The sequence below is a fragment of the Lissotriton vulgaris genome, chromosome 7, assembly GCF_964263255.1.
Source record: "Lissotriton vulgaris chromosome 7, aLisVul1.2, whole genome shotgun sequence".
In the NCBI taxonomy this organism is placed as follows: Eukaryota; Metazoa; Chordata; class Amphibia; order Caudata; family Salamandridae; genus Lissotriton; species Lissotriton vulgaris.
Window position 1 is genome coordinate 578082548 of NC_141695.1, and position 18240 is coordinate 578100787.

General features: G+C 43.3%; 1 protein-coding gene across 5 annotated transcripts in view; it reads left to right on the plus strand.

The window, feature by feature from the left end:
• The window catches only part of TNRC6C (trinucleotide repeat containing adaptor 6C), a 948409-nt gene that overhangs the window by 400528 nt on the left and 529641 nt on the right, over positions 1 to 18240 (plus strand). For 4 of the 5 annotated variants that reach the window (XM_086930667.1, XM_086930666.1, XM_086930668.1 and 1 more), the window contains exons 6-7: positions 10381 to 10587; positions 11768 to 11934. In XM_086930667.1, the coding sequence (XP_086786793.1) occupies positions 10381 to 10587; positions 11768 to 11934 (374 nt within the window). The remainder of the gene's footprint in view (positions 1 to 10380; positions 10588 to 11767; positions 11935 to 18240) is intronic. The other variant, XM_086930670.1, reaches the window with a different exon arrangement.

Genomic DNA, 18240 nt, shown 5'->3' on the forward strand with positions numbered 1-18240 from the left:
GTGCCCCCTCCTTGTTTCCCCTTGCCTCTTCTAGTGCTCCCTGGCCTCTACTTGGTCTGTTAGCCTGTTGGGGACTGGTTGCTAGCTGCCGGTGTTGTTGGTTGTAGCGGGAACATTTGGTAGAGTGATTACAGAGAATCGGAGGGACCAGGAGGGCCAGGAAAGCCTGATGAAATGGTGGCAACGGTGGCATTTCACCTGATTCCTGGCATCGGTGGGCTGGCTGATTAGCTGGTTAAGTGGCTACGGGGATGGGCCAACTTGGTATTGGTCTCAGAACTTTAAAGCTCTCTGTTGCACCGCTGAGACCGCCTCTTGTTGCTTCTATCTGTAGGCTGACAGTGGAAAGCAGGCGAACGAGCGGGGCACTCAAGGTGGAATCCGTGAGACACACTCCACCCGGTGCACACTTGACAAGCCGCCTCTCGTGGCTGCGCTCGTCACTAGTCACCATTGGCTGGTTCCTGTTGTGTCCGTTGGCCGTCGCACCGCCAAAGTCCTCAATCCCACCACTGACCGGGTAACTAGAAGAGGGTCGAAGCTGGCGTTGGGGGACAGCAGTGGCGGCGGCGGCCACGGTTTTCAGCTGCAGGCTCTCACTATTTTCAGTTTTGCAAGCAATGGCAGACCGTTGGGAGCTGCTGCAGTAGCGGTGGCGGTGGCTCCCGGCTCACACCGGCCAGCGGTAAGCAGTGTGCTGCTGATGCCTCTGCTTCTGCATCAGCGAGCATTGGGGATTGGCCAATATTATAGTGAGCTAAACTTAACTTCCTAACAGTAAGTTAGTACCCAAGTTAAAGGGAAAACCCACAGAGAAGAACTCATACATAGGAAAGAAAACTTAAAGTGATGAGTGGTAAGATCCAAGAGCCCAGCTCTTGATTGCCATCAACTAAACATAGTGATCAGTCTGATCATTTGGTTATCCAGCTATAGCAATGGTAAGTCTCTTGATCATCGAGACTTATTACCATTCAGTCACCCGTGGGCTGGATCATGCCCCATGTCACTTCAGAGCTACAAATGAATAGCTGAATAGTTGATAGCTAAAAAGATGGTAAAGTGCAGTGTAAACAATATATATGGGGTGAATTAAAATAGAGTAATGTGTCAAAAAATTAATGCAAGTTTAATTGAGATATGGGCACATCCCCTGGATAAACAAGCACTGGCGTTGCCAATAGGTCTCGCAGTAGGAAAGTTGGAGCTATTGGTTTTCTAAATGACATTTTATATTTATATATCGTTATTGGCATTGTCAATAACAATATATAAATATAAAATGTTATATACAAAACCAATAGCTCCAACTTTCCTACTGCGAGACCTATTGGCAACGCCAGTGCTTGTTTCTTTTGTCGAAAAGCGTTGTCTGTGTGGGCTTTGACAGTGTGCCTAGCTAGATACCGGCAGTTTATCAGTTGTCCATTTGGAAATTGCTGTTTGTATTATTTTAACAAATCAATTTTAGCTTTGAAGTTGATGAAGTTTGCCAATAAGTAGATTAGCACTCCTGGGGCCAAATGTGGAAGCTGGCGATGACCTTGTTTTAAGTGAAAAAGGATCAAAATGAGGGCTGTACGAAGTTGGCCAACTTTGCAAATTCGTGAATGTCACAAAATTGAACTGAAATGGAAAGAAAGTAAGTGGAAAACCCTACAATAATCTGCGTTGGGCTGAAGTTGTAGTGCTGCTTCAAGTGGGCCATGACACCCTGCTACTCCTTCAGTGATGCCAGTGAATAGCATATTACACTGTGCCTTTGCATATTTGGTATATGCCATGGCATTTTAATGTGTTTTAATTAAAAAAAGGTATTTAACAAAACCAGGGTTCAATGGGTTAAATTCATAATGGGTGGTAAAATGACATTGAAAAAAGACTTGTGGCTATTAGTGATTTCCCTGCTTAAAGTCTTTGCAGTATGTAATCTGTGTGGCAATACACAGTGTTTTTATCATGTTCAATGTGCTGTACTGTGGTAATAAATGTGTGATGAGTGTGTATTTGTAAGCACATATGCTCTAAACAGGATGTTAATGGAATGCGTTTATTATGAGTGGCAGGACATGAATACCGTGTTTTTTCAAACTGAATTTTACTTGTTCCCAGGAACTCCTGTTAAAATGAGTGTACTGTACAGTGTAATGTACTGAAATGCATTTGCACGTGTTAGTATTCCTTTTCTCTTTACAGTTCTGTAGAGCTGGAAGAATTGTCGTGGATGCGAAGCTTCTCCCTGCTGATCTTTGATAGAGGCAGGATATCTCAATTAAGTGTATGCAGTGAACGCACACATACACTTTGTCAACATATGTTGCAATCTGGATAGTGTTGACTCAGCATGTCTTTATTCCAAGGTCGATACAACAACTTCTTTTGAGTTGTGAAAATAACAGCAGTTATGTAACCACCTGTAGGTTATTCGTGTTTTGGTGTGCGATGTGTAAGTGGGCATTAACAATGTACATCCTCTAATATACGTAAACTGCTCCTGAGACTGTACTACTCGGTTGAAAGGGGTGTTTTCTGTGAAACACAACCGACCATGTCAAAAGTCACTTTCACTGTCTTGAAGTGTGCTGTGTGAAAGGGAGTACACAGTGGAACCCAGCCAAACCAGTGGATCATTCACGTCTCTCAGTCAGTGTTGGAAGATAGTGACAGCCGGTGCCGGTCCTAACCGAGAGCATGTGTAGTGCATCTTGTTCAGTGCAGGAAGGTTAGTTTATTAGGTTGAGTGCCCGCTGGGGTGATCTGCAGGTTCTGTTACCGATATTGATGACAACGTTTTGCTCTTCAAAGATTGATAAAATGAGCTCCGGTGAGATGGTTTATAACAGTCAGTTTCTAAACCGGGTTATTCACTGCTATGAACGAATACTTGTGGGTAACAAAAGTTGTTACTCGTAGCAGGTCTCTGAGAGTGTGACAACGCCGCGCAGTCTCTCTGCCTTGAGGGGAGAGGGCACCGTTTCGGGCAGGTTAAGGAGGGATGTCACGGAGGTTGGTAGGAGGCCAGGTATTTTAGCGAGGAGAAGCATGTTCTATAGGGGCCCCTCCATTCATCTGCCTGGCAGTTGAAAGCAGGTACAGATGATGTGTGGGCCCTACATAGCATGGAAATTGCAAACGGGCGGAAAACGAACAACAAGGGTGTTTTTCACCACTGAGTTCTGGTAGACAATGGGTGCAAAGCTTCAGCTGCCATGAAGCCGGATGGGGGAGGAGTGCAGAGGCTGTCTTGGGAGAAGTGTGGGAGGGAAGCCGGATGGGGGCTGGAGAGCCTGGGAATGCGAGCGAGGGGAGGAGTTCAGAGGGTAATTTGACTGACCGGGGGTTTGTCTCACGCTTTATCGGATGCACCCTTTTTTAAGAACTTGGAATTAGCTGTATGTTTTCCCCCCCCTCTGGCAACAGGAAGTGGAGAAACAAAGTCGCCTTGCCTCGCTGATTAAGCACATTATCACAGTCTTTCCCCTTTTTGCAGAAACATTGCAATCGAAGCGTATCTTCTTTCAACTGCACATGTTTCATTTGTTCATTTCTGATATTGCAGTGATGTGTAGAAATGTTAAGAGCTGCTCGTAGCTCCATGGTTACCTCTGAGCGGAGGGCAGTACAAGCATCGTCACTGAAAGGGTTTGAACTGAGTGCAGTGTCCCTGTTGCCATGCTACTAGAAACGAAGAAGTGTTTGCAAAACTTACCACGTAATTCTCGCTAGGAAGACAGAGTGAGGAAGACCGAAAGAAGAGAAAAAGAGGGAGAGGAGGGGGTGAAAGAAGCAGAGGGACTGTGCAAGGGCGACGTGTAGGAGACAGATAGAGAAAGAAGCGAGAGAGGCTGAGACTGCAGACAACAAAACTGAAAGTACGGCCGGCCGGGCCGGCCTGCGGCTGAAAGTGAAACCAGCCCTCGGCATTGCTGTGGTGGAGGAGGGGGAGCGGGGGAGAGGCAAGCAGGGAACAAGTTAAATAAACAAGTTGCCGTGAAGCAGGGGGCGGGGCAGCGCTGGGGAAGCCTGTGGGAGGGTGATTGATGACTTTGATGTGGGGAGGGAGGAGAGCCTTTTGCGAGCCTGCAGGAGGAATGCTGCCGATGCGCGTGCATGTTTAATCACATGATTCACGTGAACTGCATGAAAACCGCGGGGCTGAAAGCCCTTGGTTTGACGATGATTTTCGCCACTTGAATTCTCGCTCCGCTCGATGCGCTTGCGCGCATCGATAGGTCGCTGACCTAAAACCGAACAGTGCAAACTGCAGTTTAAACAAATGACTGCCAGGAAAGGGCCAACATGCTTCAGCCAAACGGGCAAAAGAATCCCTCGGCTTTCGTCAGGGACTCTGCTCTCAAAACATTGCTACTGCATCCAAACGTGTTCATTCAAAAAAAAAAATGGGTTAAACGTGAAAACAAGCAGTTAAAAGTTGGAATAAATACAACCTGTAGTGTACTAATCCTCTGTTAACAAGGAGAGGAATGGGCTGTTCCTGGTTATAAAAACAGGTCAAAGGGGAGTGGATATGTGTAGGGGGGTTAATAGGTAACCCACCTATGGGTATCCATTTTGTTGGATATATTGGCCTCACACACCTTTGCAGGTGTCATGCTTCATCATGGGCAATGCTCCTCGTTGGGTGGGCGGTGCAATACCCAACGGGCAACACCTCAAAGAGGGGCTCTTTAGCGGAGATCTTTTAATCCAACTACCCTTAGGTGAAGTGCGGGTGAGGGGCCAGAACAGGTTGTAGACGGTATGTGACGTTAAAATAGCGCAGGGGTACCAGAAGGAACTTTATTCAGGTGGTCCCATGTGCTAACTAAAAACAACAATTAGCCTTGGAGGTTTGGAAAGTTATGTTTTCCGCGCGAGGAGCATTGCCCATGATGAAGCATGACACCTGCGAGAAAAAAAACATGGGTGGCACATCTTTCTCTGGATTCGGGATTCGTTACCCCTAAATAATAGAGAAACAGTCAGCTATCTTATCTTCCGAAGACTACTGTCACTCTTCTGTCACCACTTTCAACTATGCAGATGATCTGCAACTTATTTTTCCCATCGACCCCTCCCCTCTTTCCTGCTCCAATTTTCAAACCACAATGCTTACCATCTATGAGTGGATGAACTTCAGCCAGTTGAAGCTCAATCCTAGCAAAACAGAGCTGGTTCTGACTGGCGGGCTCCCACATCCCTGGACTCCCAACTTCTGGCCCCCTGCCCTTGGTCCCCCCCTGCCCAGTCAACTCTGTGAAGAGCCTAGGTGTTACTATCTCTAGTGACCTTTCGATGCGGCCACACATCAACGCTGTTACCTCGGCCTGCTTTTTTCATCTTCGCAGAATCGGGAAGATTCGAAGGTTCCTATCACCAGAGGCTCTCACCCTTCTCATCATGGCCCTGGTCACCTCACGTTTAGACTATGCCAACTGTCTATACGTGGGGATTCCTGCATACCATCTCCACCGACTCCAACAGGTGCAAAACCAGGCAGCCAGATTAATTTTTCAGCAGCCCAAACACCAACACGTCACCCCGATGCTAAAAACTCTACACTGGCTTCCGGTTGCGCAACATTGCATCTTTAAATTGGGATGTACCATTTTCAAATATCTCTTTGCCTCTGCTCCTGTCTTTATTTCTCTCTGCTTGCACCCCTATGTTCCCTCTCGACACCTCAGATCCTCTGCTCACAATCTTCTTATTACTCCTATGTTCAATCGCAAGAAGCACGGTGGTGCCTGTTTCTCTTTTCTTGCTCCGTCCACTTGGAACTCCTTTCCTCTCTCAATCCGTCTCACTCCTGACTATTCTACTTTCCATAAACTCTTGAAAACATATCTGTTCCGACTTGCTCATGGCTAGCTGCACTCACTCCCCTGTGTCCTTCCACTGGTCTCCGAGAGCCAAGAAACCAATTGGTGTATGTGGGCGGTACTAAATTCCTTCAACATACTCACGAGTTAGCTCTTTTCTACATGACCACCACACAAATGTATAGCGTATGCCTGTGCATGCAATCATGTATCATTTGATTATGGGCATGCATTTAGATATGCGAATTGCTTTGTACAAATATATATACTGCTTATGTTTTATAAATATATAGATTTTCTTTAGGTCTGCTTAACAAATGTATACATTGCTTGTGGTTAAAAAAATTTTTTATATTGATTCATACATTTTATGCTGCATAGTTTTCATGTTTGATTAGATGCTTATGGGTCTGTTTTATCTAACACAATATTTAAATATGATCATAACATATGTACCTGTAAGTGCTTCACTATTGAAATATTGAGGAAAACATTAAAGTAAAGTAAATATAAAATATACATTACCTTTGCGTACAGCAACATCTGAACTTCTGAATTTCAAACTATCCATACTTGCACACATCCAGTTATAGCAATGGTAAGTCTCTTGATCATCGAGACTTATTACCATTCAGTCACTCGTGGGCTGGATCATGCCCCATGTCACTTCAGAGCTACAAATGAATAGCTGAATAGTTGATAGCTAAAAAGATGGTAAAGTGCAGTGTAAACAATATATATGTGGTGAATTAAAATAGAGTAATGTGTCAAAAAATTAATGCAAGTTTAATTGAGATATGGGCACATCCCCTGGATAAAAACCGAACTGTGCAAACTGCAGTTTAAACAAATAACTGCCAGGAAAGGGCCAACATGCTTCAGCTAAATGGGCAAAAGAATCCCTCGGCTTTCGTTAGGGACTCTGCTCTCAAAACATTGCTACTGCATCCAAACGTGTTCATTCAAAAAAAAAAAATGGGTTAAACGTGAAAACAAGCAGTTAAAAGTTGGAATAAATACAACCTGTAGTGTACTAATCCTCTGTTAACAAGGAGGGGAATGGGCTGTTCCTGGTAATAAAATACAGGTCAAAGGGGAGTGGATATGTGTAGGGGGGTTAATAGGTAACCCACCTATGGGTATCCATTTTGTTGGATATATTGGCCTCACACACCCTTGCAGGTGTCATGCTTCATCATGGGCAATGCTCCTCGTTGGGTGGGCGGTGCAATACCCAACGGGCAACACCTCAAAGAGGGGCTCTTTAGCGGAGATCTTTTAATCCAACTACCCTTAGGTGAAGTGCGGGTGAGGGGCCAGAACAGGTTGTAGACGGTATGTGACGTTAAAATAGCGCAGGGGTACCAGAAGGAACTTTATTCAGGTGGTCCCATGTGCTAACTAAAAACAACAATTAGCCTTGGAGGTTAAGAAAGTTATGTTTTCCGCGCGAGGAGCATTGCCCATGATGAAGCATGACACCTGCGAGAAAAAAAACATGGGTGGCACATCTTTCTCTGGATTCGGGATTCGTTACCCCTAAATAATAGAGAAACAGTCAGCTATCTTATCTTCCGAAGACTACTCACAAGTTAGCTCTTTTGTACATGACCACCACACAAATGTATAGCGTATGCCTGTGCATGCAATCATGTATCATTTGATTATGGGCATGCATTTAGATATGTGAATTGCTTTGTACAAATATATATACTACTTATGTTTTATAAATATATAGATTTTCTTTAGGTCTGCTTAACAAATGTATACATTGCTTGTGGTTAAAAAAAATTAATATTGATTCATACATTATTTTATGCTGCATAGTTTTCATGTTTGATTAGATGCTATGGGTCTGTTTTATCTAACACAATATTTAAATATGATCATAAAATATGTACCTGTAAGTGCTTCACTATTGAAATATTAAGGAAAACATTAAAGTAAAGTAAATATAAAATATACATTACCTTTGCGTATAGCAACATCTGAACTTCTGAATTTCAAACTATCCATACTTGCACACATGGAACTTTATACAAAACCTTTTTATCTCTCTATTATTTTCCTTATGCATGTATACATACCCTTTCCATGTAGGTATTTATCTGTTTATTACTTTATTTCTACTGTAGTAAGAAAGGGGAACAAAGCCTTCAATTCCCTCCAATGCACTTCTCTCCCACCCTATACCGCTCTCAATGTATCCTCTATGTCCTCTCACTGACTCATCCCAAACCTCATTCTACTACTTCCTTCCTCTATCACATCCTTGACTCACACCAAACCTAATTATATTACTATGATCTCCAAAATAACACTTTCAAGACTCTTACCTCCTGTGTCCCCCGCTTTGGCTTACCCCAAACCTCATCTAACTAATGTGATCTGTCAAATAACACCATCTAGACTCTTCCCTCCTCTATCTCTCCATTATCCTAGTCAATCAAACTAACAGACTCCCATGTCACCGCTCAAATTAACAAAATATATTTCCCTATACTAATCACCACTAATGCTTTGGATTCCAGAGAAGCGTGCTACTTGCCGAAAAGCGCTTCAGCGCCTCGTCAGAGGTAGTAAGCGCTATAAAATTACAACGCTGACCTGTGAACGATTCTGTTGTGGCCTTTTTTATGATCTTTTGTCCCTTCACATGCCAAAAGTTTAAAACCTACAATCTCAGAAACCAGTAACTACTTGCGCTCCACTTCACTCCGCAGTATTTGTATGGAATCCTTTCATGAATGCTATAAATGTTTGTGTTTACAAACCTATTATAAGGTAAGAAACAGCTGCATCTGTGAATGCTTTGTCCGCTGCAGCTTCATTTTCTCCATTCAGTAATGTTATCGGGCAATTTGTCATTGGCACTGGTTAGTGCTGTAGCTGATTGATTCATTGTCTTTATGCGGTCTTGGTGTACTCTTCAAACATGCAAATTGTTGTACAGCTACCTTTGTTTATGCAGGCATTAGGTGAAAGACTATTACACTGTAAGCATGGCATATGATTTTTATTAATTATTTACCAGCAGTTGACCTTGAAATGTTTGATCCAGAACACAAAAATGCATTATTTTTGTTTTCTCAGGAGTTTGAAGTATAGGATATCTTCAATCATTGCATATAGTTCCAGCCAAAGGTGGCAATGCACTAAATGAATTGTTAGAAGCTGTCGAGTTTGAAGGGCCATTTTATGGAAGAACAAAATGGCTTCATCTATAGCATTAGAGCCCTCCGTAACGGGCAGTACCAGCCATCTAAGGCCCGCTCCACCATAAAAGGTCCAAGCCTTCAGCACATGCCTTTAATGGCCAGTAGAGCCCGCTTTGGAGGGCTCTAAGGCTATTAGAACATTAGAACATTCCGCCCTAAGAGGCAGAATGTTCTAATTTGTAAAAACAAAGGCATCACGTAGCCTGAGAGGGGTTGAAAGCCCATCTGGCTCCGTGAGGCCTATGTTTGCAGCAACAGCTGTGAATAAACATTGGAATGTTGATGCTCCTGGCTTCTACCAGCCATTAGAAGCACATAGTGCTCCGTTGTCTTAAACAGAGTGCTCAACATTCCAGTGTCCTAATAATTCATAAGTTTTTTGTTAACAAAGTTCATTGTTAAATGTCCTTAAACCTAAAATCCTGTGAAAGGTTATATCGCAGCTTTACGTTTTTTTGGGAGCTTTGAAGGATTCAGTGACCAACGATGCAGGCATCAGCTTATGGACTATTTCTACAACAATTACAAAAGATAAAAAAGGTGCAGGAAATATTGCTGTATTGCAAGAATCCTCTTGGTAAGACTATAGTGCTTGCCAAATGAGTGGAACACTTCATGCTGGTAGTTACGGAATTAATTTCAAACGGATGCAGAGTAGTGAAGTCTGAGTTATGTGAATAAGTACATTTAATAGAAGTAGGGTCAAATGCTTTCACGTGGAGATTTAGGATTGAGATCTAAAGATAAAGTGGGTTGCTACAGTAATGTTTCTGCGGGGTGGTGAAATGTATAGTGTCCTCTCAATTATTTTCTTTTTATGCGTTAATGTATTACCATTTATGGAAGATGTCTCACTGCACTTCTCAGAATATTGAGATGGAATGTTCTGAGTGATCTGGACTTGTCAGTTGGTCTCTGGTTGCTCAGTTAACCAGTTAGTGGTGTTGGGTTCTTACGTGTTGGAGTCAGTTTTCTTCATATCTTTTTGTTTCTTGCTCGGATTGTACACCTATATTTTGCCATGTGTTTGATACATTCCAGCTTGCGGTAGTAACTGTTTTCTTGCATTATTGTCTTACTCTTCATCAGTGAATTTTTGTAAATATTGGTTAATGTGACATCGACCTGTTTGTTTTGGGGTTTGAGTGCTTGAAAGGCCTGGGTGTTACTATATCCCTACCCAACACTGTGATTTTTTTTTCCGGTGAAGGAAGCAGTGAGTGTGTTGTACCACCAGGCCAGGTTCTCAAATTTTATTGTAGGAAACCCATTATGCAACGCAATAGAAACCCAACTTTGTTTTGCCTTGTCGTCTTACAGTCTCCTTCCTGTCTCTGCAGGCTGGGGAGAAATGCCTTCAGTTCATGCAAAGGCTGAAACCTCTTGGGGAGAACCCTCCTCCCCCTCTGCTGCAGTAGATAACGGCACATCGGCGTGGGGGAAGTCGCCCAGCAGTGCTTCTGGGTGGGGAGATGGCTCTGCGGAGTCGGCAGGGACATACGGAAGAGCAAGTGCTCCAGCCGCTGGCCCAGCACTGTGCAAACCAGGTGAACACATTAAACCGGTCTATGGGTTTATTATTTATACTGGGTAAGGAGTAGCATAAGGGCGGACTAAGAAATATATTAATATACTCCGACATAATCTAGCTTAAGACTTTATTACCTAAATTCAAAGATATTTACAATTAAAGTGCGTTCTGCTTGAGAAGGATCCCATGGAGGACAGTGTATTTTTACTGCCATTCAAATCAATCTCTAGAGATTGAGTTTTAGGGAGTGGATTATTGTCTTTAAACGGCACTAACCCTTTCACTGGTTTCACCTTTAGTAACAAAAATTCAGCCGCATTTCATGTCCGCAGTGCTCAAAATTACACCCACTATCCAGCTGCGACCAGACTGGATACTGCTTTCCTTCTGGAGCATTTTCTTTACCAGCTGCTTTTGTTTCTCTGTGGGACTCTGAACTAGAGTCAATTTACGGTGGAGCACAGCCTTGATTGGTTTGGCTGTCCCTTGGCTCGTGTTCATACCCAGATTCTATTGTTCGCAGTTAGATGTAGCATATTTGGTTGCTATCTCAATGTTGTGGTTGACCTGGTATTCCCTGGGGTGGTTGGGGCCAACAGACATCGGAAGTGTGAAACCAGATCACAAGGCTGTTTATCAAGCGGGAAACGCCCTCCTTGACGAGATGGAGTGAAATGTTTCACTAAATATTTTTGGCATGCACTACTTTTTATTTTCCTTAATTACTTATCCGATCCTTAGGTTTAAGTCTGCATGCACTGTTTAAAATATGGGTACACAGATAATCTAATTGTAGACCATTCTTCTCTTCAAAGGTGCAATTTTGTATTGAATGCAATGTTTTTGGTGTACTAGATATTATGAGTTACCTCACAACTCTAATGGAGAGTTCTCTTTCTATTCGAAGGCCTCTCAATAGGTATCGATACCCTCGATAATTCCAATTCAGTTTGTGCTGGTGTCTGGGATGTCAATATTGTACAGTTCCGCATTTTCCTTAGTAAGGCTCTATTACCATGCTCAAATGACAATGGTCAATCTCACTGTTACACCCAATATTAGCAAGCAAACAAAAAGCCCATATGGGAGCCAAAAAATACATATTTATAAATATTATTATATATGTGATGTCCAGAATTAAATCTATGACCTGCATAGAATTGATAGAATAGAAAATATTTGTTTCTTTGTCACAGCTTCAAAATCTATGCAAGAAGGCTGGGGCAGTGGTGGGGACGACGTGAGCATCAATTCCAGCCAGTGGGAAGAAGAGGAAGGAGAAATGTGGAATAACACTGCTTCCCAGGAGTGCAACCAGCCCTGCAGTTCATGGGGGAATGTCCAGAAGAAAGCACTTCCGAAGGTGAGCAACAGAATAGTAGTGTGACACATTACGTGACACATTACGTATTTTGTACAGTAAGCATTTTAAATCATGTTACATTAGTAGAATTCAAAGTTCATTCCTTAGGCCCCTGTCTAGAGGCTGTTGCCAGATGGATGCAATCTTCCTGTCTGAAACTCAATGGGGAGAAGACAGACATCATCCTACTGGGCAACCCTTCCCCCTCTGCCCTTGCATCCATCTGGCCACCATGTCTAGGCCCGTCTCCCGTCCCTAAGTCCCAGATAAAGAGCCTTGCGATCTGGCTCGACAAAGCACTAGACTTCTCGGTCCAGGCTACCAAGACGGCCGCCACCTGTTTTGGGCTAATGAGGATGTTGCGGAAGGTGCTCCCAGTGCTCCCATTCCAGGCGAGGAGGGTCATGGTCCAGGCCCTGATACTCTCCCGCCTGGACTATGGGAATGCTCTTTATACGGGAGTCCCGACCTCCGTCACTCAGAAGCTCCAAGTCAGTCAAAACTATGCGGCTCGCCTACTCTACAATATCCCCCGCTGGCAGTCAGCTAAGAACGCCCTTAAGGAACTTCACTGGCTCCCAGTGGCGGCAAGAGTGCAATTTAAGGCTATGTGTATTTTAGACAAATCGTTCCACCGAACGGGCCCCGTAATTCTACACCCTATGGTTACGCCATATGTCCCGTCCCGCTCCCTTCGCTCTTGCACTCTTCAGCTGGCAACGTCCATCAAAGTCAAGAAAGCCCGCTGGGGAGGCCGCTCTTTTTCCCATACGGCGGCTAGACTTTGGAACTCCCTCCCGCTTCCTCTTCGGGAAAACAGCAACCATATGTCTTTTAGGAAAGCCCTGAAAACGCACTTGTTTGCCAATACCTGCTGAACTACCCTGAGCCCGCACTAAGCAATCATTCACAAGCGCTGCGAGGCCTCCGGGTAGCTACGCGCTATACAAGTGCAATTTTTCATTTCATTTCATTCATCATGTTGCTGAAACATTTGAAAGGGAATTTGTTCTAGTGGCCAATTAATAGAAGTGTGATCCTGCCAGTTATATTCTGTTCTTGTGACCTATTAATACAGAGAATGCATGATGAAGCTCACTTACCTACGTCCGAGCTCTCACTTGGATCAAATCATAGTTTGACTTGGAATCCAACAAATGGACAGGCACTCTGCAAAGGTGATGGTTTAATCTTACTTTGAGCAGAGTTTATAGGGACTTAAGGGAGCAGAAGCTTGACTAAATACGCGCTTGGACCTTCACAGTTACTGCTTCTGAACTTTGAAACAAACTTCCACCTTCGCTCTAAAGAGTATCTCGTGTAATTCAGCTATGAAAGCTATTTGGGGCCACACTATTCAAGGTCTTCCAGCCAAGCACACGGATCTTATATAAACATGACTGATTATAGACCCAGTAAACCAATGTGCTTTCTAAACAAACTTTCTAGCTATTGATGCCCTTTACTGTTTTCTACCAAACCGCTTAAAGTCCTATTGTTAGCATACAGTGGGCTTGGATTCTGCCCATTGCTTACCATTGGTTGATTTCATCGCTAATTTGCTTGCTTTTCATTCATTAGCTTGTGAGGGCTTTGCTTGCCTTTGGCTGTATTTGTCCCTTGCCTGGAGGATATCCTTAATATGTGTGACCTCAATACTTGTGTCTATACTGTTCCCGATGCTACTATTTTCTATGTGGGTATGCCCTCTGAAAGAAATTGGGTTATTAGTTGAGGGGGAATTAGATACCCACCCAAGTCACTAATCACAGTCCTTGTCAATGTTTGTTCACCCTTAGTCATTAAACTAACCCCCTGGTAGCTTTGGCACAGAACAGACCGACTTATTTTAGAGGTAATATTTTAAGTATTTATGCAGAATTAAAACAGTTATAAAGTCAAAATGCAAAGCAATGACCATCCCAACTCGAATTAGAAAAATAGAGTACAATTTAAAAAACAAAATGATACATAAATTACAAAACAAATCCTATGAGGGAAAATTGAGATTTTATTTTAAGTAGGAAAAGTGCCAAGAAGCACAACGCGCCAATGATAGTCCATGTTCGTGGTAGGCCATGACCTAGGTGCAATTTAATGTTGACCGCATCAGAGCATTGGTCGGATACACTAACAAGAATTGTCCTGTTAACAGATATTACCTTCTGACTTCAATCCTTTAAATCTTGGTTCACCATAGAGTGCACTTTTAAAGCACTGCCACCTCCCAAAAGGATGTCACGGTAGGTAGAGACTCACAGGGTGCCAGGTAGAGCCCTGTCCAGGTCCAGTTTCCCCTGATCAGCTGGGCAGTTGCAGGAAAGGCCTTTTGTAGCTTGTTGTTTCCCTGTAGCTTGAAAGGGTCGGTTTTATGACCCTTTGAGTCCACTTTTTTTGTCCTTGGTGTAGGGATTTCTGTCTCAGATATGTTCTTGTGAGTACAGGCCCAGTCTTCTGGGCTCTTCATAGTTATCAGATAGCATGTTCAATCCTCTTATGGCATCCCCAGGCATCCACTTCAGAGTGAGCACTCCTGGGCCTCTGGAATATCATTCAGGTGTATGCCTGGCATAATGTAGTAAGTGGGAATAATCCCGGTTATGCCCTAAACAATAGAGTAAAGGTATTTTCAAGATGGCAAAGTTTTTGGCCATACTAAACTTGGCTCTGAGGGCAGCGGGGGGGGGGGGGGTCTGTGTGGTGAGTGTGCTATCGTAATCCTAGTGCCCTCCCACCCCTTACACTAAAATCTAGTTTGAGGCGGTCCCTGTACCCACAACAAACTCAAACAGAAGTATGCTAGAACAAAGCTGAGTTTTCAGCTATTATATTGTACATTCAAGAATTGTTTTGACACCCTCTCTTTGCTCTTCGGAGTGCTCTCCAAGTGTTACATGAAAAAAGAGGTCCACTAGGATTGGACCCTGCTGAACTGGCCTGGGTGGGGAAAAGTTCTTGGACAAAGCCCAGATGGGCAGCCTGCCAGATGGACAGCATACATCATTGCATTGTTAGCCCTTTGTACCTGTTCTGGGAGGAGTTCACACCTCACAACAGCAGTTTCATAGTTGCCAGGTGACACTCGGAAAAGGAAAATGGTTATGGTATACTATTACCACAACGCAAACATAAGGAGATGATGGACGGAGCACAAACTTTTCAGACACTCACTCCCAGTCACAGATCTGGGTTGAATCCATCATCATTCTTTAGCTCACTTCACTACTCCAGTTCATACCCAGCCATATGCAAATCAGTCTTGACCTTATTGCTCATGGGAATAGTCTATTCCGAACTGCCAAGCCTGGTCATCCCTGGAAACAAGCATTCTTGGAGCGCTTTCGGGGTAACACCCCTCATCAGCCAGGCTAGCTGGAATCCAGTGGCAAAGTGAGCAAGGGACCCACGTCTGGGCATACCCTGCCAACTTAAGGCGAATAAAGCGGACTCGAGGACATGATGGCAGGAGTGCTGAAACGTTTCGGGACCCCCCCTCCCCGTGACAGATCTGCGTTGAAACCATCATCGTTCTCTAGCTCACTTCGCCACCACAGATCAGACCCTGCCATATGTATACCATTACCGCACACTGTATAGTACTTAGAGATGGAATGCTCGCTCCCGGGGCCAACCGTATAAAACTCCCAAAAAGGCTGGAACTTTGGAAAAAACATGAAGGGGCACCCGGGTACAAACTAATTCACAAAGATCAGTTCAGTTCAATCACAGTAAGTTCATTGCCCACAACAGGTCAGTATTCTAACTAGTAATACATATCAAATAAACATATCAAAAAGCATGATAAGACATTTGTATTCTAAGTATTCTTGCCTTTATTTCTAATTTCCACAAAAAGGACGAACATGGACACAACCAACGCGTTTCTTCACTTAATCTAGGGACTTCAGGGCTGTTAGAAAATGCACATAAGTCATAGACTTGGAAACATATCGACAAGTGTCACCTACCTAATATCCCCTGCGCTCCGGAGACAGGGACTGAGCCGATCCTCCTCGTTCGCCCCAGAAGTCAGGCGGAAGGGAGGAGTCAAAGAACCCTATGTGGGGGCCGTAAAACTGGTAGAGGACGTGCTAACAAGGATGACTGGGACTCATGAAGAAAAGACGGAAGATGGGGAGGTCACAGCGGGAGAGGTGAAGAGGGACGAAGCTGCCGACCCATCCAGTGAGGAAGCAGAGCTACCCGGGAGAGGGACCGGAGCAGCGGTGACGTGGGAGCCAGCAGCTCGAGATCCCAGAAGAAGAGAGGAGCATCCTGTCCACTTGGAGCCACACCAACCCTGCCACGACCCTGGAGGGACGTGGCTGCACCAGGGTATTGGTGGAAAGGCACTCCGGAGACCCTACAAAGATAGAAGACGAGTTTAACTTATGTTGTGGTCTTCCTCCTATTGACAACACTGCCTAATCCTAAAAGAGAGTTTATTTCTTTTTGTTGGTTAAATAACGAGATAAAGGACTACAACCACTTCTAGTGTTTTCTTGGGCATATCACCATCTGACAACAATCGTTCAACAAAAACTTTTTTTTATATTTACGTATACTAATACAAAACGTCCTTGACAACTTTAGAAGCGACATGCAGACATGAATATTAAAGAACGCCCAATACTAAGCAATGTATATGTAAATCAACACAAAACAGAGGAAACGTGTGTTTCAAATATTATCCATGGGGCCCATGTGCTCAAGTTTGAAATAAATACCGACCCCCTGTTGGCCAGAACTTCAAGTAAACACAGCTAAATGCTGACGATGCTAATTCTAATATTATTTCTTATTGAAGTCCCCAAGTCATTATAGGTGCATCCTGTAGCACGCTTATTAAAAAAAAAAAATCTAAATTTGGTTCGACATATCAAGCAACCATTTTGAGGCTCACATCAACTTGAATATCTTGCTTAACTTTACTAGTACCCTATAGGAAAATGCCATAAGAGAGAACCATATTTGCTTGCCATACATTTTGAAGGTAATACAAAAGTCAATTTTTCGCAATTGAAGCTAAGTCCTTACTATCATTCTCTAAAAAAATTCCCTGAAAAGAAAACCTGTATTCTCTAAATACCAAGAGCTTGAGTGAATATACAACTAAAGCACTCTTGACCCGTTTCACAGAAAAGAATACACTGCTTACGTATTTTATTTCTGCGGTCAAAACTTGAAAACCTCTGTGCACACTAAATTCCAGTAATCTCCTAAGGCATTCACATTACTATGTTTCGGGAACCTGTCCAGCGTGCACGTCTCTTAAGGTAATCTGTACCAAGAAGTAAAACCTGGCATATTTTGTCTAATCAACATATAACTTGGAACGTCTATCTTTCCTAGCTTTAACAGATGGTGCAATTATAAATCCATCTATCCAGCAACCACGTTCTCTCTACAAAATCCTTATGTACACTTACTTTTAGAAAATGAATGCAAATATGTACAACTGCTTTATGTTAAATGCCAACCAAAAATATCTGTACTGGTCGTTTTAGATTTTATATATAGGGAAATACATTTGTTAGGATTTAAATTATAGACCTGTCTTAAACAAGAAGCAGCCATTTTTTAGCAAGGTACCGGCGCCACCTGTCAAGCACTCTAGCATTGAGCACATTATGTAATCGTTGTAAACAAAGCACACTTAGCTTCCTGTTGCCATAGATACCAGTAGGTATTAAAATGCTGCAAACCGGGTAAAACAGTCAAGCCTTCGGGTCTTCTCTATCGTCCCAACCTGAAACTCCGTCTGCAGCATATACGTGATCAACATTCCAGAAAATGCTGTCGGCCACATTATGAAGGTCAAACCATCATAAAATGATCCGTGATTTGTTGCCCCAGCATCTATATTGCATTGGCGAGGATATTTGTAATTAATAACAGTCAAACAAGCTAAAAGTCTTGCTTGCCATCAGCATGATGATTAGCATGGTTGGCAGCCAATGGGTAATTGGCATTCTAAAAATAAGTGTGGGTCATCCTGTAATTGTCAAACCAACGTGATATGGCTTCCATTCTATATTGTCCCCACAACTATATTGTGTTAGCAAATATATTACATTTACAAAGAAAAATCAGACCTCAGGGACGTAAAAGCGAAGTTGACACAATACTATTTGCATCAACATGATAAATTGTAATTGTACTTGCTTTTATATAGCGCTCACTACCCCATACGAGGTGTAGTCGGCAGCCAATAGGTGAACAGCATCCCAAAAATTGCTGTCAGTCATCTTGTAATGGCATATCCGATGTGATATGACTTTCAAGCTGTGTTGTCCCAGCAACTAT